The following is a 23240-nucleotide window of genomic DNA, read 5'->3' as shown; positions in this document are numbered from 1 at the left end:
AAATTCCGCCTTTTGGAAAAGAAAGTCAGGACGACTGGGACAGGGCTTAAAAAAGGAACTGTCCCGGCCAAAACGGGATGTATGGTCACCCTAAAAGACTCTCCAGCACCCCGCCCCTCCCCGAACATACCCCATCCTATCGGTTGCTTTGCTTGCTACTTCCCTTGGGGTGTAAGGTGCACTTATTGTGCGCACCCACTGAATGCCTCATTACTGCACGATCCATGATTCAGTGGCGTACATTGTTTTAGGAAGGTTTTGCCCTTGTGCTGGGAGCTAAAAAAGCACATAATTTTTGTGTTTTTCAGGAGACAGCATAAGCTAGTGGATAGTGCACTAGACTGGGATTCAGGAGGCCTGAGTTCTCTTTCTGCCACTGTTGCCGTGCCCATAACACTTCATCTCTCTGTGCCTTTGTTTCCTCTCCAACCCCGTGTCTGACTGTCTATTTAGGTTGCTAACTCTTTGGGGGCAGGGACTGTCTTTTAGTATGTGCGTATACGGCACCTAGCACATTGGGGACCCGATTTCTAACAGCTACTGCAATGTAAATAATAACGTGGATGACCAGAAAGGGAGTCTGTGGTGACTGACAGTGAGGGGAAGAAGAGTTCCCAGGGTCATCATATTAATTCTTCTTCTTCCTTCCAGGCTCCCATGGAGTCCTGCAGTCCCTTTGCGGCTCTTTAGAATGCTGCCTCACCCACTCCCACCCAACCCTCGGGTGGCAGTAGAAATACACTGGGAGAAAGGACCCAAAGGGAAGCAGGGTTTCCAAAGGGGAATGTCTCTCGATAGCGTATTTCCCCTGGCTGAGCTGCTGTTTGCACACACGCATAGTGGCAAGTCTGGATGTTTTAACATGTTATCATGAGATAAACTCGGCAGCCTGGCCATTGTTTCCATTCGAGTTACTATGCAATAACCAGCTGGTATCTTACTAAATAACCTATGTCACCCCTGTATTTACAGCACGTGCCACACTGCTGCATGTCACTTTCCTTGTCCCTCCCACTGGTAGTCACTTCCTGGGGAGGTGGACATGTTCTGCCTCTAGTTTCTATGGGCTGATCTCTGCCCTTGTTTGAATCTATGCCTCCCCGTTGGTAATCAAATGTTGAGCAAAATCCTGCTCCCAGTTACACCTGTGCAATGCTTTTGACTTCAACAGGGTTGGACAGTGACCCCCATATGGGTGTCTGGTCTATACGCTTGGGTCTCTGCCACTTGAGCTAATGGAATAACGGTAGTAGGCTCTTATCCTCTCATGTGTATGCATGTGTGTAGCTGAGGGCAGAATGCAGCCCTGCGGTTCTGCAACCTGGTGGAAAACCCAAGGCGTACCTCTTCTAAACCAGGAGGACGGAAGACTCCTTTGGCATTTGCCAGCGCAAACAGAACAGCATCGTGGATGGTCAAGAAGATGTGACTTGGGTCCAGGCCCTCTTCTTCGAAGACTCCGCCTGTGCTAATGTCATGGTACACCTGGGCTGCAGAAGGAGAAAAGACGCTATGAGCAAAGAGAAATGGACTGAAGGAGGAGTTGTTTGAAAGTAAATGGGGCTGACGGAGAGTTCCTGAACCTGTAGCAATTCCGGTGGGCAGACGCCGACCAGATCAGAAAGGAAATGGTTGGGAATTCACCCCTACACAGAGCAGAGTGCCTGCCAAAGCCTGTGCATTACTGGCATCCCATTTAAAGCCGGAGGGCCCACTGCTGCTGATGCGCTTGCAGATGTGTAAATGAGGGCAGAATTTTGTGCTATGGTTGGTTTCTGAGGTTGTGACTGAAATAAGATGGTTTGCTGGGCTGAGCAGGAGGAAGGTGATTGTGCTGGCATCCCAGGGAGGGTTTTCAGTGGGTCATGGGGGCAGCAGTGGAGAAGGGTCTGACTTGGACAGGCAGTTTTCCATGATTTTGGGATGGGAGGATTCTGGCAGAATTTTTGTCCTGGGGTGAGGCAGGTCAGTAGTCCAATGGACAGGGTGGTTGGAAGAGAGCAAGGAAGGGAGAAGAGAGACAGATTTACTGCATATATATGTATTCTTAGGTGCAAACTATGGAGGTACGATGTCTATATCCAATCCCAGATAAAATGCCTACATTTATACACACCAAACGCAGACCTTTTCCAGTCTATATTCCCCCCCTTTTTTCTGTCCCATCTGTTCTGATTTGCTCTGACATGTCAATTACACATTATTACAGAGAACAATGAAGCCCAGGAAAGTCTAAGTATAATCCTGTCCTATTGTGGGACGATAAACTTGCATGTTTATAACCATTAGCCACAGCCATTAAGCTCCAAAGAGAACACAATGGGGCCTGAAATAAATGTTTCCAAGTGGAAAACATCCAAAAGCCTCAATCACAAAGAAAACCATCCCCTTTTTCATTTTGCCTTTGTGGAATGAAATAGCTCTGTAAACCCTTTCTTCTTGCTACACGCTTGCTTTATTCTCAACGGCCCTGAGCTACGAAATCCCGCTTCCTAAAATAATCAGTGTGGAGTGGCATGTGCCAGAAACCTCATCACTTAGGAGATTTCATAGTAGCACTGGGGAATATATTGTAGGGAAAAATCCTGTACTAGTCACAGGAGAGGACTAGATAACTGAAAACTTCTTTGGTTCTCTGCAGTTTCATCCCACCCTTTCCATTGATTCAATATAAAAACTATATCACCACTACGCCTGTGTCTGAGAAACTGGGGAAAGAGCACAAAGAAATGTGCTATGCTTGGATGCTTACCATGTACGTTTGCCAGGAAGACTTTAATCCCAATCTTCTGATAGCTGGAACACAGCTGGATGGGAAGAAGGAGAGAGAGGATAATAAGAAACAATAATATTTAGAGATGCTTTGGACTTATATAAGGCCTTTAATCTAAGGCTCTGCATCCACTTTGCAGATGCTAATTCATACACCCTCACAAGCTGTAAGTGAGGAAGATAATAATAAGTGAGGAAGATAATAATAAGTGAGGCCCTGTAACGGGAGGTTTTCAGTATGTGTGGTCTATATCTGTAGTCCACTGTATTCCTTCTCTCTGGCTCCGGGCACATGGTGCAAACACGGTAGGGTGACCACATGTCCCATTTTTAAAGGGACAGTCCCATTTTTTGGGACTTTTTCTTATATAGGTGCCTATTACGCTCCACCCTCTGTCCCATTTTTTCACAGTTGCTATCTGGTAACCCTAACACACATGAACCCACAATGGACTACAATACGGACCATCACTTGAAAAAGAAGCATCTTTATCCCCATTGCATGGCAGGGAAACAGAGTTGCAAAGAAGTGACTTGCCCAAGGATTCACATGCTGAATTAGTGGCAGAGAACTAACCTTCCCCAGAGCTTTTGTGCCCATCAGATCCACAAAGCACACTCCACTCATGTCCAAGATAACGGTGTGGAAGCTGACGTAGGGCGGTGCTGTGATCATCGGGTCGATGTTTGCAACTGGGCTGACGCTGCAAGTGCTGCCTCGATGGCTCGAGATGCTGCCCAGCTCACTTGAGGTATTGACCTGCCTGGCATTGTTTGTGGGGGGGTGGAATGGGATGTAGGAGATGCTGGTGCCATTGGCAGTCGTTTGGTTGTTGTTGGTGTCCGTCGGAGAGGTGCTTTCAAAATCTTTCTGGAGCTCTTGCACTGACAAGGTCTGCAGCCAAACAAAGGCAACCAGGTCAGGATGCGATTATCAGTGCTCTCAACCTACCTCCTGAGGCCAGCATCCAGCCCAAATTTTGCGTTTGAGCTACAGCATGTATTTTAGAAAGACGTCCATCAGGCTAGTTTCAGTGGAGTTACAGCAGGCGTGAGCTTCTTTTTGACTGCGCCCAAAGGATCAACCAGTTTGTCAAACATTGTCAATGTCTCAAACTGCAGGCTGCATTCCAGCCACCAAGCCACCCCCACTCCCACTTGGCCCATTCGTACCTAGCAGGCAACAGGACATTTGACAGCTTCCCTGACCATGAAAAGAGCAGCCATGGGGTGAGATGGAGAAAGCCCTCAGGATCCAGTCAGTAGAAGAACAATGTGGAGGCGCAGCCAGGGCTGATACAGCCTCTCCTTCCTGGATCCTCTAAGTTGTCATCCCAGGTACTAATTACCTCGACCAGCTGTGTTCAAACAGGGGAGGCCACTTCGGCAGCTTGCCAAATAATTCCTAAGGGCTATATCTACTTTGCATATATATTCACATACATTTTAATAATCAAGACTGGACACACTGTGCCCATATTCACCCCCTTCCATCATGGATGTCATTTTGGATTCACTAGCCACAACATGAAGAGGAGACCAGATCACTAACGGGTGATCTTTCCCTACAGTTACAAGCCATGGGCTCCCAGGCTGGTCATTCCCGATCTAGTCACTCTGGGCAAATTGAGCTGAATTCTGTTTCTACTGAACTCAGTGGGACTTTTGCCCCTAAGTTTGGTGTGAGCATGGTTTGGCCCTTTGTGTAGGTCACTGTAGCACGCGCTATAGGAAAGAGAGGGATGGGGGAAGTGCCCCGGAGAGATTGGACACAAGGACGTACATGAGGCCATACAGCAATCAAAGGAACCCAGAGTGAGTTACCTTCTTGTTCCTGAAGAACAATTTTTGCAGCTTCGTTGTTTTTTGTGATGCCGCCTTCTTCTCCTGGTGTTTCACGTATTTTTTTCTGGCTAAGTACACTTTGCCAGGGTCTACCCCAGTCTGTGGAGAAGGAGAGATAGTGAGTTGGGTTTGCTTATGTAGCTCATCTGTCAGTGTCGTGAGCTCAAGAGCCTTGTATCCATATATGAAAAACGGAAGGGGAAACTGACCACTGCCCATGCTAGCACATGGTCCAACAACACTTCCCTTCTCAGGAGCACAGAATATGAAGGCAGCAGGAATAGAGGGGCTGAAATGGAACCTATTGTGCCCCCAGCTTACACACTCTCTGTTTCAAGGTGAATCTCTGCCTCAGCTGCTATGTTCACACTGCTACTTTTAGCATGCTAGCTTGAGTCCTGCTAGTGTGAGTCTGTCCAGCTGGGCTGGAAGGCTGCAGTGTAGACATACCCATAGCGGCTAAAGTCCCAAGCTCTTATAGCAACCTGCACAAAACTTGGATGGAGGAGCACAGGTTGCAGGAGGAGGGAAGAGTTTGGAGGAGGCAGCGGGAAGTCAGTCTGTGTGCACAGGGCTAGAATGCTAGTGGCCATTGCAGCACCTCTGGAAATAGTTCTTTTAATAAAGAGCCGGTTTAGTTTCACAAGCATGGAACCGTCTCATGTTGTTACCCAGCATGTAGTATATGAGATGTGATAGTAACAGTGGAATTCCATTGCAGCTGGCACACACCAAAAGTCACATGACAGCAGCCAGGCGGGTGCATCAGAGGAGGGCTGTAGAGAGACTCACTGACCAGGGAAGAAAAGGACTATGCCCTGGAAGGGTAGAAGGGATTATTTATGAAACCCTGCTGATTGGGAAAGGAACTGCTGGTACCTGAGAGGGCAAATGAATTGCTTATGTTATGGAACCTGAAGGACTTAATAAAGCAGGCCCCTGCAGGGGAAACATTAATTAAAACTCCTGAGTGTTTGTGACATGACTGGACAGCTAAGCCAGGGAAATGGAGATCATGTTGCTATGCTGGGAGGTAGTCTGCTGTTGACCACACCCTGCAATGCTTCTTATCTGCAGAGGCCTCAGCTGAGCTCCCTTCCTAGCTGAGTGTCATGGTCTCTGCTCTCAGAAACTGAACACACAATCCCCCATGGGGCTCCCAGGCCGTGCTGGCTTTGGGCAGTCAGATCAGAGGCTGAAAGCCACATATTTTTGGAACCAATTAGTGCTTTCTATCATCTCTGCAAACAGAAGCTGGCTAGGGTTTTCTTACCTTCGCTATAACCTTCTCCCTGAATATCTCTGAGTTGGCAAAGTACAGTGGGGAGCAGTAGGTCACAATTTTAATCCCATCAAGTTCATGGACCTGCAACAGACATCAGAGTTCAGACTATGCACAACAACTCAAGCCTTTGCACGGGCTTGTTGGTTTTTGCAACAAGAGAAAATAGAGGTGCGGTGAATAGATCTGGCAAAGAAACCTCAGGTAACCTTCGATAAATGCTTATCTGTGGGGAACACAATTAGAGCTGGCTGAAAATTTTTGCCTGAGTCTTTTTTTGGTGATAAATCCAGATTTGGCGACACCAAAACATTTCACAAATCCATGTCCATTTCGCCAAATTGTTTTGGCTGGACAAAAACAAACAAATACTTAGAACAAAAAATTCAGAAAAAAAATCAAAACATTTCATGTTGACATTTTCAAAACAAAACCTTTCAATTTTTTTGACTCCAAATGACTTTTTGTTTCAAAATTTCTTTACGTTTTTATTAAAAATCAAAAATGCTTAAAAATGGACAAAATGGAAAGGAAACCTTTTGCTCGACCCAAAGCAATTATTTCCGGGAATTGCCAGTGAACTGAAAAATCAGTTATTTGCACAACTCTAGACACAACTGCCAGCCCCCTCTACTTTACCATGGAGTAATAATATAACCAAAGAACCAGCCCTGCAGGTGAGGCAGATGGGTGGCAAATATGGGGGCCTTCTGCTTAAAATGAGACAGGCAGGTAGTAAATGATCACAAAGGCCTCCACCAGAAAGAGCAGATCTACTGTTATGGCTCCTGAAAATAAGAAGCAAATAACCCCACTGAGCTGAATCAGGAGAGAGTGTAACAGAGCCTACAGCCCCTTTGAATCACTTATTCGTCGAGTGATGCAGGAATGAGAAACGGGGGGCGGGGGGGGGCTTGCATTTTTGGTTGGGGGATTTTAGCTTCCACACTTACCTTATTGTAGGTTTTGGGGTTCTTGTAAATGTCAGTGGAAGTTACCTGACCCAGGGCAGAGCCATTACGACTAGGGGAAAAAAATACAACAGATAGATTAAATTTAAGACGGGAAAGAAAAATGCTGCATCTCTTGCTGCCATGCAAGTGTGCAGCACGCTAGGATTATTGTTTATTTATATTATGGAAACAGCTAGAGGCTCATGCAAGACTGGGTGCCTCATTGTGTTCAGTACTGGTGAGAGCAAGGTTAATTCACAAGACTGCTCTGTTCTTTGGCTGAAATTCACTTCTGTGCGGAGGGTCAGCTGTAGGCCGATGCACAAGTTCAGGCCTATGCTGAGGGGAGTAAGTAGTGCATAGGCTTTGTGCCAGGCTCTGCACGGGGTGGATTTCACCCTTTATGAGCAGTGGATTCCTTAAGGAAGGGCACATGGAGCTGGTGTTTTTCTGGGCAGGGTAAATAGCAGCGGGTAAATACACCCGCTTTGGAGTAGGCACCTGAGTTACTGTGATCAGAAATAGAAACCAGGCAGTAATTAACAACTGACATTCCTGCTTGCACATTGAGATTTGGAGCCTGCATTTGGGGTTTGGAGCCTGCATTTTCCCAGGGCCCCCTCTCAGATCCTCCTTTGAAAATCTAGCTCGAGGGCCATTGATACAAAGAACCCCCAGGTTGTTTTGTAACTGGAAAATGTTCTGCAGTTGCACTGCCATATTGCAGCTTTTCACCGAGATGCTACTTACAACTGAGTGTGGAAAACCACCACCAGCACAGAAAATCCCACGCCGACAGCGAGTCCGAACGGCAGGCCCAAGAAGAAAGCTGACAGGAAACTCACCACCCAGACCAACTGTGAGAAGACGAGAATGGCAGGTCATTGCTCTGTGCCACAGGCAGTGGGCACTCTGATGAAGTGTTTGCAAGGACAGCTGGACCAGAACCAAAATACCTATGGCCTGGGGATTAAAAAACCTAAATCTAAATTTTGCAGCTTAGACCCTTTTCTAGTTATAAATTGCTGTTTGGTGCACGAGAAAAGTTTTCATGTGCAGTGTCTGTTCTTGGGACACTGAGGCACAAATGCCATAAACTCAAGTTCCTCAGCTTTAGAAAGGTGTCAGAACATTTGTACAGTACTTCAGATACCCCTCAATACCCAGACTAGCTCACTCAGTTTCACTCACTACCTTTCTGACTAGTCAAGACAGGACTTTTGCTGCTTAGGCCCTTTTCTAATGTATAACTTATTCACGCCTTTCTGAAAGCCCCTGCTGCTGATAGTCTTTTAGTAGAGATGTGAATCTACTTGAAAACATTTTTTCACAGCTGGTATAAAAGACCTAGATATGTAACTGATGCCGAAGCAATGTCCTTTGAGACGCATTTTAGAATCCTCATCCCACCCACAACAGGAATAATAGGCCTGATTCTGATTTCATTCACACCAGGGTAACGCCACTGAATTCAAATCCCAGATTTACTCTGGTATAAGAGAGAGAAGAAAGAAGCAGAACCCAAACCTTTCACTTTATCAGTGACTTCCCCTCCTCATAAGCCCTTTATAAACTATGTGATACCTGAACAGTGATCCATGTGGCCTGCTCTGAGGTGAAGCATGACAGCTATCTGGTATCACATAGCAACGTTGTGACAACAGTTTAGGACAGGAAGTGGAGAAGGTCACTGAAGCCAATTGAAATTCCAAGGAAAATTTAGGTCAGCAGAATGCAATTAACCTAACTGAAATTTGGCTAGGATACTGGGATCAACACTCCTTGTGTTACAAAAAAGAGGAGTGCAACCTTTCTTGACCACAGGAGACCAGAGCCCTGCTTTATTATCTGATCCAGAAGATATCACATCTTGGACCTATGTCAGTAAGATGGATCTGAACTCAAAAATTGGATCCAAGCCTCTTGAACTTTATGGAAGATCACAGATGGATCCAACCTTTGGGTCTGTATGGACTAAGGTGAAAACAGGTGTTTTAAAAACCGGGTTAGGTAATATGACTCGAATTTGTCTTGACTAGGAAAAATGGTCTGGTTTAAATTGAGTTTAGTGAACAGGTTGGCTAAGGCCAACCGAAACTCAAATACTTTTCATAGTCAAGACAAATCTTTGGGTTCTCCTCTAGGCTACAATAAAACTAGCTGGCACCATTTTAAAAGAGTTAAATTGTGTCTAAACTAGCTGCTAAAGTGGTGTTTCAAGTCAAGTGAGCTCACTCAATTTAGAAACGTACCTTTTTGACTAGTCAAGACAGAGAGTTTGGGCTTGCCTGTGCTTAAAGGTTTTGCTGTTTTAACTATGCCATAGTGTGGGTGCAATTATACCAGTATAAAAAAGTGCTTATACTGGTATAGCTTATTTCAGTTCAGGCATTTAAATAAGCTATACAGGTGTAAGTCACCTTTATGCCAATAGAACTGCATCCACACTAGAGCTTTTACTGGAATAACTATGAATATGTCTACCCTATAAGTGCCACAGCGGCACAGATGCACCATAGGGTAGACAGTTGCTACCATGATGGAAGGGGTTTTTCCATCACTGCAGTAAATCCACTCGACAGGTGGTAGCTATGTTGACAAAAGAATTAAAATTGTTATTAAAGTTAATGTTTAAAATCAAATTTACACAAGTTAAGAGGGAAGGTTCTGTACGTCTGGGGTCGGGCTTGGGTTACGGGGGATTGCAAGTATCAGCTACAAGGTTCACGAGGTACATACATACCACATAACCAGCATAGATCCAGATTGGGGTGTGGGAGTTTTAAAAGTGTCAGTGGATAAGTGGGCTCGGGTACGCCACCCATGGAATGTATGAAGAGTCCAAGTCAGGACTGGTGTAGAGAATGAGTACATTCTACAGCTGCATCTACATTGCACAAGGTGCAATGTGTTTCACAGGCCTGAGCCATGTGGTTCGGTCGAACCAACTTTTAGGCATAGACCAGGCCTTAGTATGCAAAACCAAATCACACTCCTAACCCAGAGGTCTTCTGGGACTGCTTTGAAATATAGATCAGCCCGTTGTAGCTCAGACACTTTGTTAATGCATTGTTATGTGGTGCATTCATGTAATGGATTGAACTATTCACACTGCTTTAAAAGGCCCTGCCTGGAATCATCACCCATCTCCTCTCCAGCACCTGTTTGAACAGTATTTTAGGAAAGCTGTCTGATGACTCAAGTCAGTCCTTTTGGATTCCTTGTTTCTCTGATAAAGCAGCTTCCTTGGGATTTGGCAGGCTATTTTGGCCCAGTTTGCACAGATACCACCCACCAGCATAAGTCCTGTTCAAACAAAATCTTTAATTGTCAGACATTTCCAAATTCCTTTCTGTCTCCCCCATGCTCTCAGATTGGGTTTATATGTCAACCAGTGCCTGGGATTCTTATCTTTCATGATGGCCTCTCCTTCCCCTGGAGGGCTATTGGCTGAGTTTTTAAGTCATGACTCGGAGATATTGAGTAGGGCCGGTTTGGCTTGTTCTTGACAAACAGGCTCTTAAGGTTGATTGGCATTTAACTAGAGCAGGTAATAGTTCATATCTCTGCATTACATGCGTCAAGTGCGACCATGCTTGACTAGACCAGACACATTCTACATTGCACCTTACTTGGGATCATCAAGCTAAATGCTGACTAGCACTGAGTTGGAGGCATTATTGTGCTTATAGGGTGAAACTCACCCTTCTGCATGGGGCCAGCGTGAGGCCTATGCGCTTCTTAAATCCTATTTAAGCCCTGCTTTGAGCGCTCAAGTGGTGGTGCCTATGTCTTGGGCTGCCCCCACCACGCGGGGGTGAGTTTCACCCCCATTGAAAAACGTAATCAGATTCTGCTCCTTCTCCCCCAGGTCTCTCGCAGTGGGGTACTCACACAGTCCAGCTTGCTTTTCTTCCACAGGTAGAAGGGGTCAGCCAGCTGCTTGAGGGAGTTTTTCAGGTTGACTGCTATCAGGGCTCCCAGCACAGCCTGCCAAGGAGACAGTATCCAAGACAGGACACATGAAAGTGTTATTGCTCAAGGGGAAACTGCTTGTTGCAAATATCTCCTGCTCTCAGGTCTGGCTGCCAGTTTCCGAGGGGGCAGGGATGAGGGTTTAGCAATCGGTGGTGAAGCTAACAAAGATCATGGTTGAATCTGGATCCAAAATAATTTATTTTATCCCCACCAGTTCCCTTTCTCCTGCTGAGAATCAGTGTGGATGTGGCGCCTTCACACTATGAAACTATGCTATGGGATGGCTCAGTTTACCTGGGCTTTATGCAGAGGACAGGGACCATCTTTTTGTTCTGTGTTTGTACAGCGCCGAGCACAGGGGAATCCCAGTACATGATTAGGGCTGGTAGGTGCTATTGTAGTACCAATAATCATAAATAATTAATACCAACAAAATGTCATTATTATTAGAGACAGTCCTGATCCAAATACCTTGTTCTGAACACACCCAACACTGGAGCAGCTTGGCTTCAGTCTAAATAAATGGACCAAACCAACACTCTGAATCCAAAACCCCAGAGGCCTGGGGAACTTTGGGCCAGATTTCACAGCCCATACTTAGTTACTAAATAATCACAATGTTACAATAGTAAATAATTTATTCATAGGGCATCCCCCATCTGGACATACATAACTGAAGTCAAAATGACAGGAAGAAAAAGGCAGCATTGTCTAATACTTCCCTGAACTCAGTGCTTAATTTGTAATGAAAGAGGTGCCAGGGCTCAAACAATTTTTTTACATTCATAACTAATGCAGCAAGCCCAGAGGTGCTGGGGCTATGAACTGCCCAGCCTAGAGGTGCCGGGGCTCAACCCTGGCAAGCTCTGGCACAAATTAAGCACTGTCCCAATCCCATCACTTTGCTCCCTCTGGGTTTCAAGTTTTAATAAACCTAATTTCTAAACTCCAAGTTCACTCCAAGCCTTTCACTCGTATTTGTGCTGAAACCAGGAATTAGCTCAGATTCTCTTGACACTTGATCCAGATTCACTCAGTGGACCTGATTTTGAGAAAACCCCAGATCAAGTGAGTTTCATGGGATGGGGAGGAGGAGTGGGGAGGGGAGTGTTGTTTATTAGAGCTACATGCAGCTTCATGTGACTGCTCTTTGATTTACAAACAGCAAGGAAGGCTGACCTGGTTTGACTGGACATAGATGACACAGGAAATGGAGCAGTCCAGAACAGAGGGGTGACCGATTCCCCAGTGTCCCTACTTACATGCCCCCCACCCTCCATGACCCTCCTGGTTGCTTGTGGTTTTACCTTTGGAAGGGGGTCGAGGTAGATTCCCAAAGCCAGCATGGTTATCATAACCACCAGTGCTACAAAGAAACTTGCCATCTGAGGAAACAAAAAGAATAATTACAGAGGTAACCTGGCATTTTAAACCTTATGTGATTCCTTAAACTGGGGACCAATTAAGTGGAGCAATTACAGATCTAATGGCTTGAGCAGCGGGATGGAGCTCAGGATTCTGGGGTATTATCTTAGTCCTGCCACTGATTCGCAGTGAGGGCTGGGGCATGATACCTAATCTCTCTGCCCCTCAGTTCACTTGAGCTCTATGCTTTTGCCCATGACTTGTCCCTGTGACAGGCCCCCATTAAAAGTTACTGTTGTTGGCGCCAGATGAAACAAAAACAGCTAAATAGTGAAACTGCTGGCATGGAGAAGAAGAGCTTTCAAACTGAATGCATTTAGTATGAGTGAAATCTCATGGATTAGCAGCACTGGAAACAAAGTGCTTCCCTTCTGCCCGATCCTGGGAGGTGCTGAGCACCCACAATGCCCAGTGCAGTCCCAGGGAGCTGCCTACACTGAACAACCTTCAAGATCAACAGGTGCTTGCTACACAGCATGGGCAGCAAAAGTGCCAGCACTAATGTGCCCCAACCCTGACCAGGAGGGACACCCCTCTGTGGGAGAGAGAGAAGTTCCGTCTCGGTGGCCCATGTGTCCTTGACCTCTCTGCTGAGTCTGTCATCACGGCAGCCAATCAGGAGTGTAGTTTTAGTGATGTAGACCCTTGCTCACTGGAAAATGGGTTGAGATTCACCAAACTCATCCCATACAGAGGCCATTGGAGACATCCATCAGATGGTAACAACTTCCCGTGAGGTAGAGACCCAGTCTGGATTCCAGCTGGCACTCTGGGGAGTAACAGCTCTATGATTATCATTAATCATGTGAGCCAGCTAGGCCCTCAGAAAAACAGCTGTCAGGTTCAAATTCTGCTCTCAGTGTCAATCTGGAGTGACTTTGCTAAAGTCAGTGGAATTACTCTGGATTAGCAACAGTGAAGTCTGAATCTCTGGCTCTGAATTTTAGCAGAGAATGGCTCCACCCAACACATTCAGGTGCCCCCTCTGTGGGGGTCTATAGGTTAATCGTGGAGGTGTCATCAGGGTTGATAGTGCGAAATTTGGCACCAGGAAGAAGAAAGTAATAACCTGAGATTTTCCTCCAGCCCCGTCCACAGCTAGGGTTACAGACAGAGCACAGCAGATCACATGGATTTTGAAAAAGGATCCAAAGAAGTTACTGCAGCCCAGGGCAAGCATTTCCTGTGGAGAGAAGAGGAAGGTGTTTGTCAGAGGAGGAAGGAAGCATCACTCTTGTGCCAGCTCCCTTAGTTTCTTCTAGCCACAATTAAAGGAAGGTGAGAGAAGTAGGTCACAGGGATTCTCCTCCTCTTAGCTCCGCCCTGCACACAGCTTCATTCCTGCCCCTCCTCCCCACCCACCATCCTCACCCAGAGGATTGCTCCTTCTCATCCCAGAGGCATCGCTGGATTCCCTAAGTTATGCCCATGATGACAAATCAACTCCAGCCAGTGCCTGGCAACAAGAGACCAGCTGGATTTCTCTTTAAAAACTATGTCTTTAGGAAGTTTTAACAAGTTGGCAAATCCTTGCCAAGCAAACATCAGAAACAAAACGATCATCATAGCCAGTAGCTTTTGTTGAAAGAGACATTATACAGGGATATAGTCATCAGATTTTTCTGTTTCACAGGGTATTACCATATTACAGAGTGAGCATCATTACAACACCTATAACATGTCGTCTCTAGCGATTTTATTAATACTCAAAAAACTGGACAGGTGCTAGTATTTTTTTGCAGGTGGATGTACTTTGAATATTGAATAAAAGGTAACCAAATATCTAAGTATCTATCGGTCCTCTGTCTATTTCCTACGTACGTAATTGAAGTGTTTCCATAACCACAACCTCCCATAGTTTTTGAACCATTCCTCTACGGTTCCAAGGCAGGCCTCAGCAGCCACGCAGCTATTAGCAGATGAGAGATTAATTCTTCATTTCCTCTCATTTAACCATTTGTGCTGGGAAGCCCTAGGAGAATTACCAAAGGTTCATTTGGTAACAGAGAGCCAGCTTGCATCCCAGTACTCTCTAACGACTGGACATGTGCACCGTATATATATAACATCTCCTCTTTCACTGAAGTTTCCCCAACATTTATCCCTGTTCAATCTATATGTATTTTTTAGCCTGATGGGTTTGAGGTACCACTAAAACAGTATCTTAAAGACATTTTCTTTTATTGTGCTACAGACTGAGGTTGCTGGTCCTCCTTTCCAGATCAAACCCCATTCCTCTGGTGTCATTGGTCTGCCTAGGTCCCTTTCCCAGCTGTTTCACCACTTCTGGATGATTCAGTCCTGCACTGAGGCTGATAGCTGGACCCAGTTCCCAAAGATCCTGCCTTAATTTGTGTCTCCGACCAGCTGCGGAGGCATTTTAAAAAGGAGGGAAAACGAGGAATAAAAAAAAGTTTGGAATCCCAAATGCCCTAAAATCTTTACAAGGGTGCCTTCTGCATGAGTCAGACAGGCATAATCTTCCCCTCCTTCGCACTCTGCCTGAAACGCACAGCTGGAACAGAGAGCCGTGTGCTGATCAGGGGTCTGCCTTCGGTAGCATGTGCAACTGTTTCCTTGCATGGGTCTCGAGCAGAGCAGGGAGCACAGATGTTAGAGTGCCTGGGAAAGGAGGCCTCCCAATGCGGTCAGTTGGGCAGAAGGAAAGAAAGAGGTGGGGCTGCTGTGGAGAGAAAGCAAAGCAGGGGATCACACCCAAAACTCCCCCCAGTCCTGTACAATCTCCCTCTAGCACACAGATAATCTACCGACAACAACAAACCAGGTCCCTGAGGTCCCTTCCAACCCTGATATTCTATGAAACCAGGATACTGAGCCCCAGACTCAAGTTGCAGTGGGGGAGGTTTAGATTGGATATTAGGAAAAACTTTTTCACTAAGAGGGTGGTGAAACACTGGAATGCGTTACCTAGGGAGGTGGTAGAATCTCCTTCCTTAGAGGTTTTTAAGGTCAGGCTTGACAAAGCCCTGGCTGGGATGATTTAACTGGGAATTGGTCCTGCTTTGAGCAGGGGGTTGGACTAGATGACCTTCTGGGGTCCCTTCCAACCCTGATATTCTATGATTCTATGATTCTATGAGCACCCCTACCACTAGGCAAGTTTGAGCGCAGGAGAGAAAGACACAAATTTCAAAGAAACAGAGTGTGTTTTAAAGCTCCCAACTTATTAAATAGGCTTCCACTTTCACATCCATTATACCCAGCAGCATCTTGACTATATCCTTTTAAATAAAGGTTACCTGGTTGGGGTCCACGTCATAGCCATGTTTGGTTCCCAGGGTCCGTCCCATGGCCAGGTTGATCACATAGCCCACAATGGCAAGTGAGAAAGCAGTGCCAATCATATCTTTCCACTTGCTCACCAGTGGGAGTGTGGGGACTGGGAAGCTGCAGCCAAAGAATAGAGGAGAAAGCTGTCAGGACACAGGTGTTTAGAGATGGAGCCTGTGGACCAGGATTTGGCTTTATATATACAGGATTCACTTCACCCACTACTAAAATGCAGCCACCTCTGGGAGGAACACAGCAGCTGTTTAATGGTGCACAGCAGCACTGCACAGCTGTTCAGGAAGACGAGTGAAGAATGACATATCCAAATGAAACTGCGGGGGAAATTTAGGTCAGTGGACTTCAGCATGGATTTGGTCAGGTTGCTGGGCTTTTGCAAAAAGTGCCAGAGGATTTTAAATGACCCCAAGTGGGAGGGATAGCTCAGTGGCTTGAACATTGGCCTGCTAAACCCTGGGTTGTGAGTTCAATCCTTGAGGGGGCCATTTAGAAATCTGGGGCAAAAATTGGGGATTGGTCCTGCTTTGAGCAGGGGGTTGGACTAGATGACCTCCTGAGGTCCCTTCCAACCCTGATATTCTATGACCACATCTTTTGCTCTATCTATAATCTGAAAAATTGCACCTCCAAGCCACACAGCCCCCTCTAGTGCCGAGCAGAGCCATTGGCTCAGAACCGACAGAGGGAGGAGTGCCAGGAACTGCATCACCAACACCAAAGAATTAGAGCTCATCAAAAATTTTCCAGTGGAAGAGTCAGAAAATTTGACTAAATCAAAACATTTCACAGAAATGAGGCAATTTCGATGAAATTTCATTTTGAAAAAAGATCAGAACGATTTGTTTTGATAAGGTTGAAACAATGTTTTGACTTTCGCATTTTGAAACAACTTTTCCATTTTTACTTTTATTTTATATGATATAGTACAATATGCAGTGTTGTTGTAGCTGTGTTGGTCCCAGGATATTAGAGAGACAAGGTGGGTGAGGTCATATTTTTTCTTGGTCCAACTTCTGTTGGAGAGAGAGAGACAAGCCTTTAAGGTTACACAGAGCTCTGTTTCAGGACGGAAGAAAAAGGAGCGGTGTGCCTCAAAAATTGTCTCTCTCACCAACAGAAGTTGGTCCAAGAAAAGATATTACCTCCCACCTTGTCTCTCTGATATAATAATTGAAACACAACATTTCAGTTGAACCTAAATGGCATATATGTCGACAAAGAACACTAGTGCCAGTGTGATCCCCAGGCTTACAGAATTTACTGTGCTTTGCACGTGCTGAATAATATCCTAGATACCATCCCGGCTCTAGCCTTGTTTATTATTTTGACACAGGATTGGTGCTGTGTGTCCCTTGTAATTATAAGATTGTGCAGCGCAGTATTTTATGCTTTACACAATTATAGCTTGGTAATTATATGCTGCTCTTTATAATCCACTTAAGCATTGACTCAGGTAAAGAAAGAAGGATTAGGAGACATTTTCCACTCCAACCTGCCCTAGATTCTGTTCTATTTTCGTTCTTATGCCTCACCCAGCACAATGGTATCTGAGTGCAGCGCTGCAGGACAATTGCTACAGCCTGGGGTTAGTCCTTATCCTAGGATATTGTAAGAGTATTGACAATTGCTCTGGCAAATTAGTGCCCTCTTTGGATACCAGTTGCTCCCTGCTGTCGTTGTTATGACTTGTTACAAGTAACTTTTATTATGGTAACGCCTAGTGGCCCCAGCAGAAGCTGTGTCTCCATTGTGTTGGGCGCTGTACAGACACAAAGTATCAGACGAACAAAGGAAGGGACGATTTTACATTTCACAGATGGGAAACCAAGGCCTGGAAAGATCAAATGATTTGCCCAAGCTCACTCAGGGAGGCTGGGTAGAGCTGGGAAGCGAACCCAAGTTTCGTGCGGTCACTGTACATACCCCACTGGAGACATTCAGCTCCTGCCTTGTGCAGAACCTGAGCCACAGTGGAACCCCTCTCTACCCTCTTGTAGTGCCCAGTGGTGCCCTTCTGCATGCGGCTGTTTGTTAGGGGCATAGGTTTTGCTGGGGACAAGGCAATCGCTCAGGGAGAGCTACGGAGGAACCTCAATAAACGGGGCGAGGGTCAGATTTGGGGAGAGGAAGAGATGAAGGCAGTAATAAAATGGTGTCCCTTTCACTGAGTTCTCCATTTCGGCAGTCAGTGTCCTTCATTATCCCTCACTCCTGTGGGGGTTGTTTCCCAGATTGCAGCATGGGTGGGTAGGGGACTATCACTGGTCCAGAGAGAATCAGCACTTGGAAATGGAATCAGGCCTGCACGCGCACTTACCCCATCTTAATCTTCCCAACGATTGGCATGTTGTATTTCTCAGGCATGTTCAAGCAGCCGGACACCGCAGTAGCTACTATGACCTGAAATCACAGAGAGTGAAGGAGCCGTAAGTGGAAGCAGCATTGTCAGACCCATACGCAGCGTTGCACTGACCTAGCTGTGCAGGATGGTGAGATAGTGGCTAATGCCTACTACAGCTGAGAACAAGTCCTGTAAAACCAAATTCAGCCCTGGATCAAGTGGGAGAAACGTCCATCTGCTTCAGTGGGAGTTATGTCCATTTATGTCACAGATCAGTTTCCACCCATAGACATTAAAAGGAATGCACTGACAGTCCAATATACGAGGAAGAAACAAAGGTTTGGGGGGTTCTCCTCCTCTTGAGGATATAAAAATACTTGGGCTTCCCTACCCCCTTTCATCACAGGTTATCCAAGCCCTTGATGCGTATTACTGGAGTCACACAGGACAAGGTTGATCAGTCACGTCATCCCCATTTTGGAGAACTGAGACAGAGCCCTGTAATAGCAGTGAGCTGGGATAGTGTGAGGAATAGAACCCAAGGTTCCTGACCCCTAGTTTCCTGTCCTAAAATCTCACTAACACTCGCTCCCTCATGGAAGCTTGTGGCCATTCTACACATGGTCTGTGGGGAGACTTAGCCCGTATATAGTTTAGAGAGAGCTCACAGCAGGAATACATCTGGCAAGGCCTCTGCAAATATGAACCTAGCCCGCTGTGGCTCTGTGTGGGCTGGGGAGATGTATAGTTTGTCATGGTTTCATTTAGAGGTGAACCACAACTGGATAACTAAATCCATCACACACACACCTGGGATTTGGGGGTCCCTGAGCCAAATGTTCTGTCTCAGGCCCAACCCTCATTCTGACATGAAATTCAGTGGGGTCAGCAGCTTCTCTCTGAGGTTTGGGAGCTGCTGCATTTCTGAAACTGAAGCCAAACCCAGGAGCCCTGATTTCCCGTTGCCCTTGAATTGTGCAGCTGGGCAAAGTGAGCGCAGGGTGGGTGTAAAATGCAGGCAAATCAGAAGTGTAGTGCTCTACACCCACTTTGTCCTGGTGTAAACGACCATGTGAAGCAGGCATTGGGCTCAGTGGTATGAGCCCCACCTGAACCAAAACCAAAAACTCTAATTAGAGTGACGCTGCCAGTGCCTCCTGCTTCCCCAAGCATCCAAGCCAGGCAGGTGTCCTGAGTCCGACATCATGCCTCACCAGGTGTCAAAGCAAGGGTGCTTTGGAATCTAGGCCCTTCCCCTGCCTGTCCTAAAGATGCACCTTCCTGCAAAGGCTGGGAAGAGATGAGGGGAAAAGGCTCTTTCAGGGAATGATTGTTTCCTCTCTAATGGACAGAGGACGACGGAACTCGGGTGTCACTTACTATGACGATCTCCATGGGGATGGGCACCCGGATCTTCTTCATGTATTTCATATTGAGCTCTTTCACAATAATCAGGAGCACAGTGCTGATCAGGGCGAAGATCAAGGAGGCCACATTGGTCTTGGGGAGATTTTTGCAAATATCAATAAATGTCTAGAGGGGGGAGAAGGGACAGCAGTCGGCAAAATGTTGAGAAGGGCTACTTGGAATTCCAGTGGGCAAAGCAGAGAACACCCCGCCCCCCCCAGCCCACTCTGGCCTCCCCATGGACATCTCTGAGCCACAGGTGCTGGAACTAGCGGTGCCGGGGGGATGCTGCTGCACCCTCTGGTTTGAAGTGGTTTCCATCATAGTTTGGTTCAATGGCTCTCTGGACCCACACTGTACAAATTGTTCCAGCACCCCTGCTCTGAGCATATGAAACAGGCACTGGGAAATGAAACAAGCACCAGAAATCCCAAGACAGCCTGCTTCTGTGTCTGGCTACTTCAGTTAAGCAGTCAAACTTCCAGGTGCATAGGACCCACTGAAGTCAATGGAAAGGACTATGGATCAGCTCCATAGAGGGGCAGGGCCATCTCCTCAGTTTGCGAAAAGAAGCACATCTCCACTGATTTCAATGCAGCTACCCCATTCATAGCCGTTGAGGATCTGGCCCTATATATTTAAAAACATTCAGTGCCCTTCCCTATACCCCTAATTACATCTTTGATTATTGAAACTCAAAGCAATCGAAAAAACGCTCATTTGTTTTTCATTGTTAGTGCCGATTGCATCCTTTTTTGTGTTGTTTTGCTCATCTGGGACAGCAAAAATAGGCTCACCAGGGCTGGATTCCCCTCTCTTAGCAGTCTTATGCCATTGTCACTCCATTGCCTTAATCAGAGGGAGATGAAATGTGGATCAAGCCCTATGGGTCTCTTTTTTTTTTTCTAGTCCCTAATTCTTATCCACTTCCTCAGTACTGCAGTGCCTGACTTGCAAAGAATGCTGGGAAATGTTTAAACCCAAACAGAATACCTGTCTTCATTGGAATACTAAAAATCAAGCAGCGTCTCTAGGGATTGCAGGTTTGGATTTTCCTGCATTGGCCCCAGGGACGCTCTGACATGCCCGACTCTCTGCTGACTAAGCTGATTCTGTGTTTCCAAACCTAAACAGGTTAAGGTCAATCCAGCAGTGTTGCCTTCAATGAACCGAACCTTGTCTCAGAAGAACTGCCAGACTGGACCAGACCAGGGGACCATCTAGTTCAGTGTCCGATCTCTGACAGTGGCCAATACCAGATAGATCAAAGGCACAAGAGGTCATATTTATGGGATAACCTGCACCCACAGGTAGTTTCCCCCTGACCTCTAACAGCTAGAGACTGGCTCATGCCCTGAAGCAGGAGGGCTAATATTCCTTCCAAAACTCCCTCAAGACCCATCAATGGTAATAATTAAAAACTATCAGGGCTCAGGTTTGATTGTGGCTTTATTTATTACAGTAGCGGCACAAGGCACCCTGGGTACAAGCTGAGAGTGCTGGAAATGGAGCAGACTGCCATGTGCTTACACTCTCTCAGCCCTCTGCTCATTTGATTTAGGATTCATTAAGTAATGTCCCCATGTATTTGCTGACGCAGTGTCTGCAGCATGCTAGCCCCTGGGCCAAGGTGTGGAGAGAAGGCCCCTACCCCAGCGAGCTCACTTACATAAACGATGGCCAAGGGCCCAGTGTAGGCTGTGATCGTCAAGCCAAAGACATATTTGAGCACCGAGATGAGGATCTGGAGCCCTGCTGCAGTCATGAAGCCCCGGATGAAGGATTCCGAGAGGTAGATGGCAACAAAGCCAAACTGCACAAATCCCAGACAGATCTAAGGATGGATGGACACACACATCACAGTGTAAACGTACTAGAAACAGCCTAGACCCCGTCTGCAGGGGCCATCACACAGATCATTAATGGAGAACTGCTGCACGTGCCAGGCTGGCCCCTTGGCAGGGCAGCCACTTGGCACGGGGCACTGGGGCGGTCTGGACACAGAGCCAGTCTAACTAGCCCAGGGAGAGTCATGCCAGGCTGGGAGCATTCTCTGGTGGCAAAGAGCCAACATAGAGGCTGGGGAAGTGTGGCTGGGATGCCATTGTGTTCCCTTGGGTCCGCTAGTGTCACCTAGCGAGTGCTCTAACCAGTGACTAGCTCTGCACACAGGATTGGGAGAGTGCACAGGGTGAGCTTTGCACCACGCTGGCAACTGCGTCCTCCCCCCAGCCCTGCACCATGAGCAAGACGCCCTCTCTGAACATAGGCAGTGGAAATACAGACCATGTGTCTAGCACACACCATGCCTCCTATGGGCATTGCCACGTGCTTAATTTTCTACTACCCCATGTGCTCCCATGAAAGTGTCTTTGGAGTAAAAACACACCTGCAATTGCTATGAGCTGCTGATCATGGAAAAAGAACAGAGACCTCAATGTGTCTCTTTCTTGTTCAGAAACTTTAATATAGGATGGGTCCATCTATCCAGATCCCTATTATAGTGTAGGAATCACTATAGTGTCTGAGGTCCAGTGTTTCTGAAGTGGGAGCCAGGACCACAGGACGCTTTCAAACCTTTTGTTTCCAGGTATCATCTACTTGGAAACAGTCCCAATTGTTGCACTTGCTGGCACTGCCATCCCCTTCCTTGAGGGTGTACAAATGACAAAATCCAACCTCATACAAGGGGGAGGGTTAGGCTTAGCTCAGACAGTGGACACTGCAGTGTTAGTGCCAAGATGTCCTTACTTGTATGATGGCTGTCAGACAAGCTAATGTGGCGGAAATCTCCAGTCTGGCTGCCTCCATGGCTGTGTTGTTGATGTTTATCTCATTGGTGGTATGGTTAAAGTATTCGAAATCGGACTCAGGAGCCAGATCATGGCAGACGCTCCCAACGATAATGCTGATGACAGCAAAGGTGCCTACAGGACAAAAGAGTAACAGGTGACTTACATGTATACAAGCATCCCATCCTGAAAAGCGTTAACGTAAATTGGGAATCACCCACCACTGCAATGCAGTCAGTTCTGTAGCAGAACACGGCAGTGGTTTATCAGCGCATGGCGCAATGCTATACAGCAGGCACCAGGGATCCAGGACATTGACTAATGCACCAGAGAGGAGGCTTGGTAAAACAGCGCCCTGTCAGGAGATATGGTACAGCTGGAGGATGTGCCCTTGGGCAATGAACGTAGTTGGAATGTACAGACATTCAAATTTCAGAACTAAAAAGGGGAACTTACCTGGGACCATCTGGTGGACGCCACCTAAGATGAAGTAGGGTATCAAAGGGAAGAAGGAGGAGTAGAGTCCATTGATGGGAGGCAGATTGGCAAGCAGTGCAAAGGCCATCCCTGAAAAATGCAAGTGAAATTGACTTCAGATCTTCCATCTCAGTTACAGCTGCGGGCCCTGGGAATTCCCCTCCTGGCACAGAACAGTGGCCCAGCTAGTTCGGCAGCCTGTCTTTGGCAATGTACTAAATGCTCCAGGGGAAGATGCAAGAAAACCCAGACGGGACATTTATGGAGTGGGCTACTGCACCAAGGCAGCAGGGTCTATGAGCCTTCATAGGGGTGCAGGACTCTTCGAGTAGCGACTCATCCTGTTAGCAGAAGCTAAAAATCTGCACAAAGCTGCTGTGTCAGTGCTGCGGGGTCTTTGTGGTAAATGCAGCGTGTTAACTCTCCCAGGATACGAGATGTGACCCTCTGGCGAGAGGCAACTAGGGGCAGAGCCAGGGGGGCTCTGCAGGGAAAACCAGGACGAGCCAGCTTTGAGGAGAAAGCTTTGGCTGAGGGTTTATGTTCTTTTGTTACTAATAAAGCCAAACCCCAGGAAGGGGATAAAATCAGCCATCGACAGCGTGTCCGAACTTTAATTGGAGCAAGGTGGGAATGTTCTCTCCTCCCAGCTGCTCATG

At 46.7% G+C, this 23240-nt stretch overlaps 1 protein-coding gene across 1 annotated transcript in view; it reads right to left on the bottom strand.

The window, feature by feature from the left end:
• Positions 1-23240, bottom strand: part of SLC26A9 (solute carrier family 26 member 9) — a 44019-nt gene that overhangs the window by 5792 nt on the left and 14987 nt on the right. Inside the window, exons 4-19 of the mRNA XM_073319870.1 lie at positions 22561-22671; positions 22064-22239; positions 20982-21146; positions 19286-19438; positions 17882-17964; positions 15516-15663; positions 13325-13438; positions 12138-12215; positions 10747-10842; positions 7603-7709; positions 6853-6922; positions 5891-5983; positions 4597-4716; positions 3350-3667; positions 2753-2807; positions 1345-1490 (exon numbers count right to left, since the gene is read on the bottom strand). Coding sequence (XP_073175971.1) covers positions 1345-1490; positions 2753-2807; positions 3350-3667; positions 4597-4716; positions 5891-5983; positions 6853-6922; positions 7603-7709; positions 10747-10842; positions 12138-12215; positions 13325-13438; positions 15516-15663; positions 17882-17964; positions 19286-19438; positions 20982-21146; positions 22064-22239; positions 22561-22671 — 2033 coding nt within the window. The remainder of the gene's footprint in view (positions 1-1344; positions 1491-2752; positions 2808-3349; positions 3668-4596; positions 4717-5890; positions 5984-6852; positions 6923-7602; positions 7710-10746; positions 10843-12137; positions 12216-13324; positions 13439-15515; positions 15664-17881; positions 17965-19285; positions 19439-20981; positions 21147-22063; positions 22240-22560; positions 22672-23240) is intronic.

This window comes from Lepidochelys kempii, chromosome 21 (assembly GCF_965140265.1).
Source record: "Lepidochelys kempii isolate rLepKem1 chromosome 21, rLepKem1.hap2, whole genome shotgun sequence".
Taxonomy (NCBI): Eukaryota; Metazoa; Chordata; order Testudines; family Cheloniidae; genus Lepidochelys; species Lepidochelys kempii.
The sequence above is the reverse complement of the archived record's forward strand: the minus strand, read 5'-3'. Positions and strand labels throughout refer to the sequence as shown.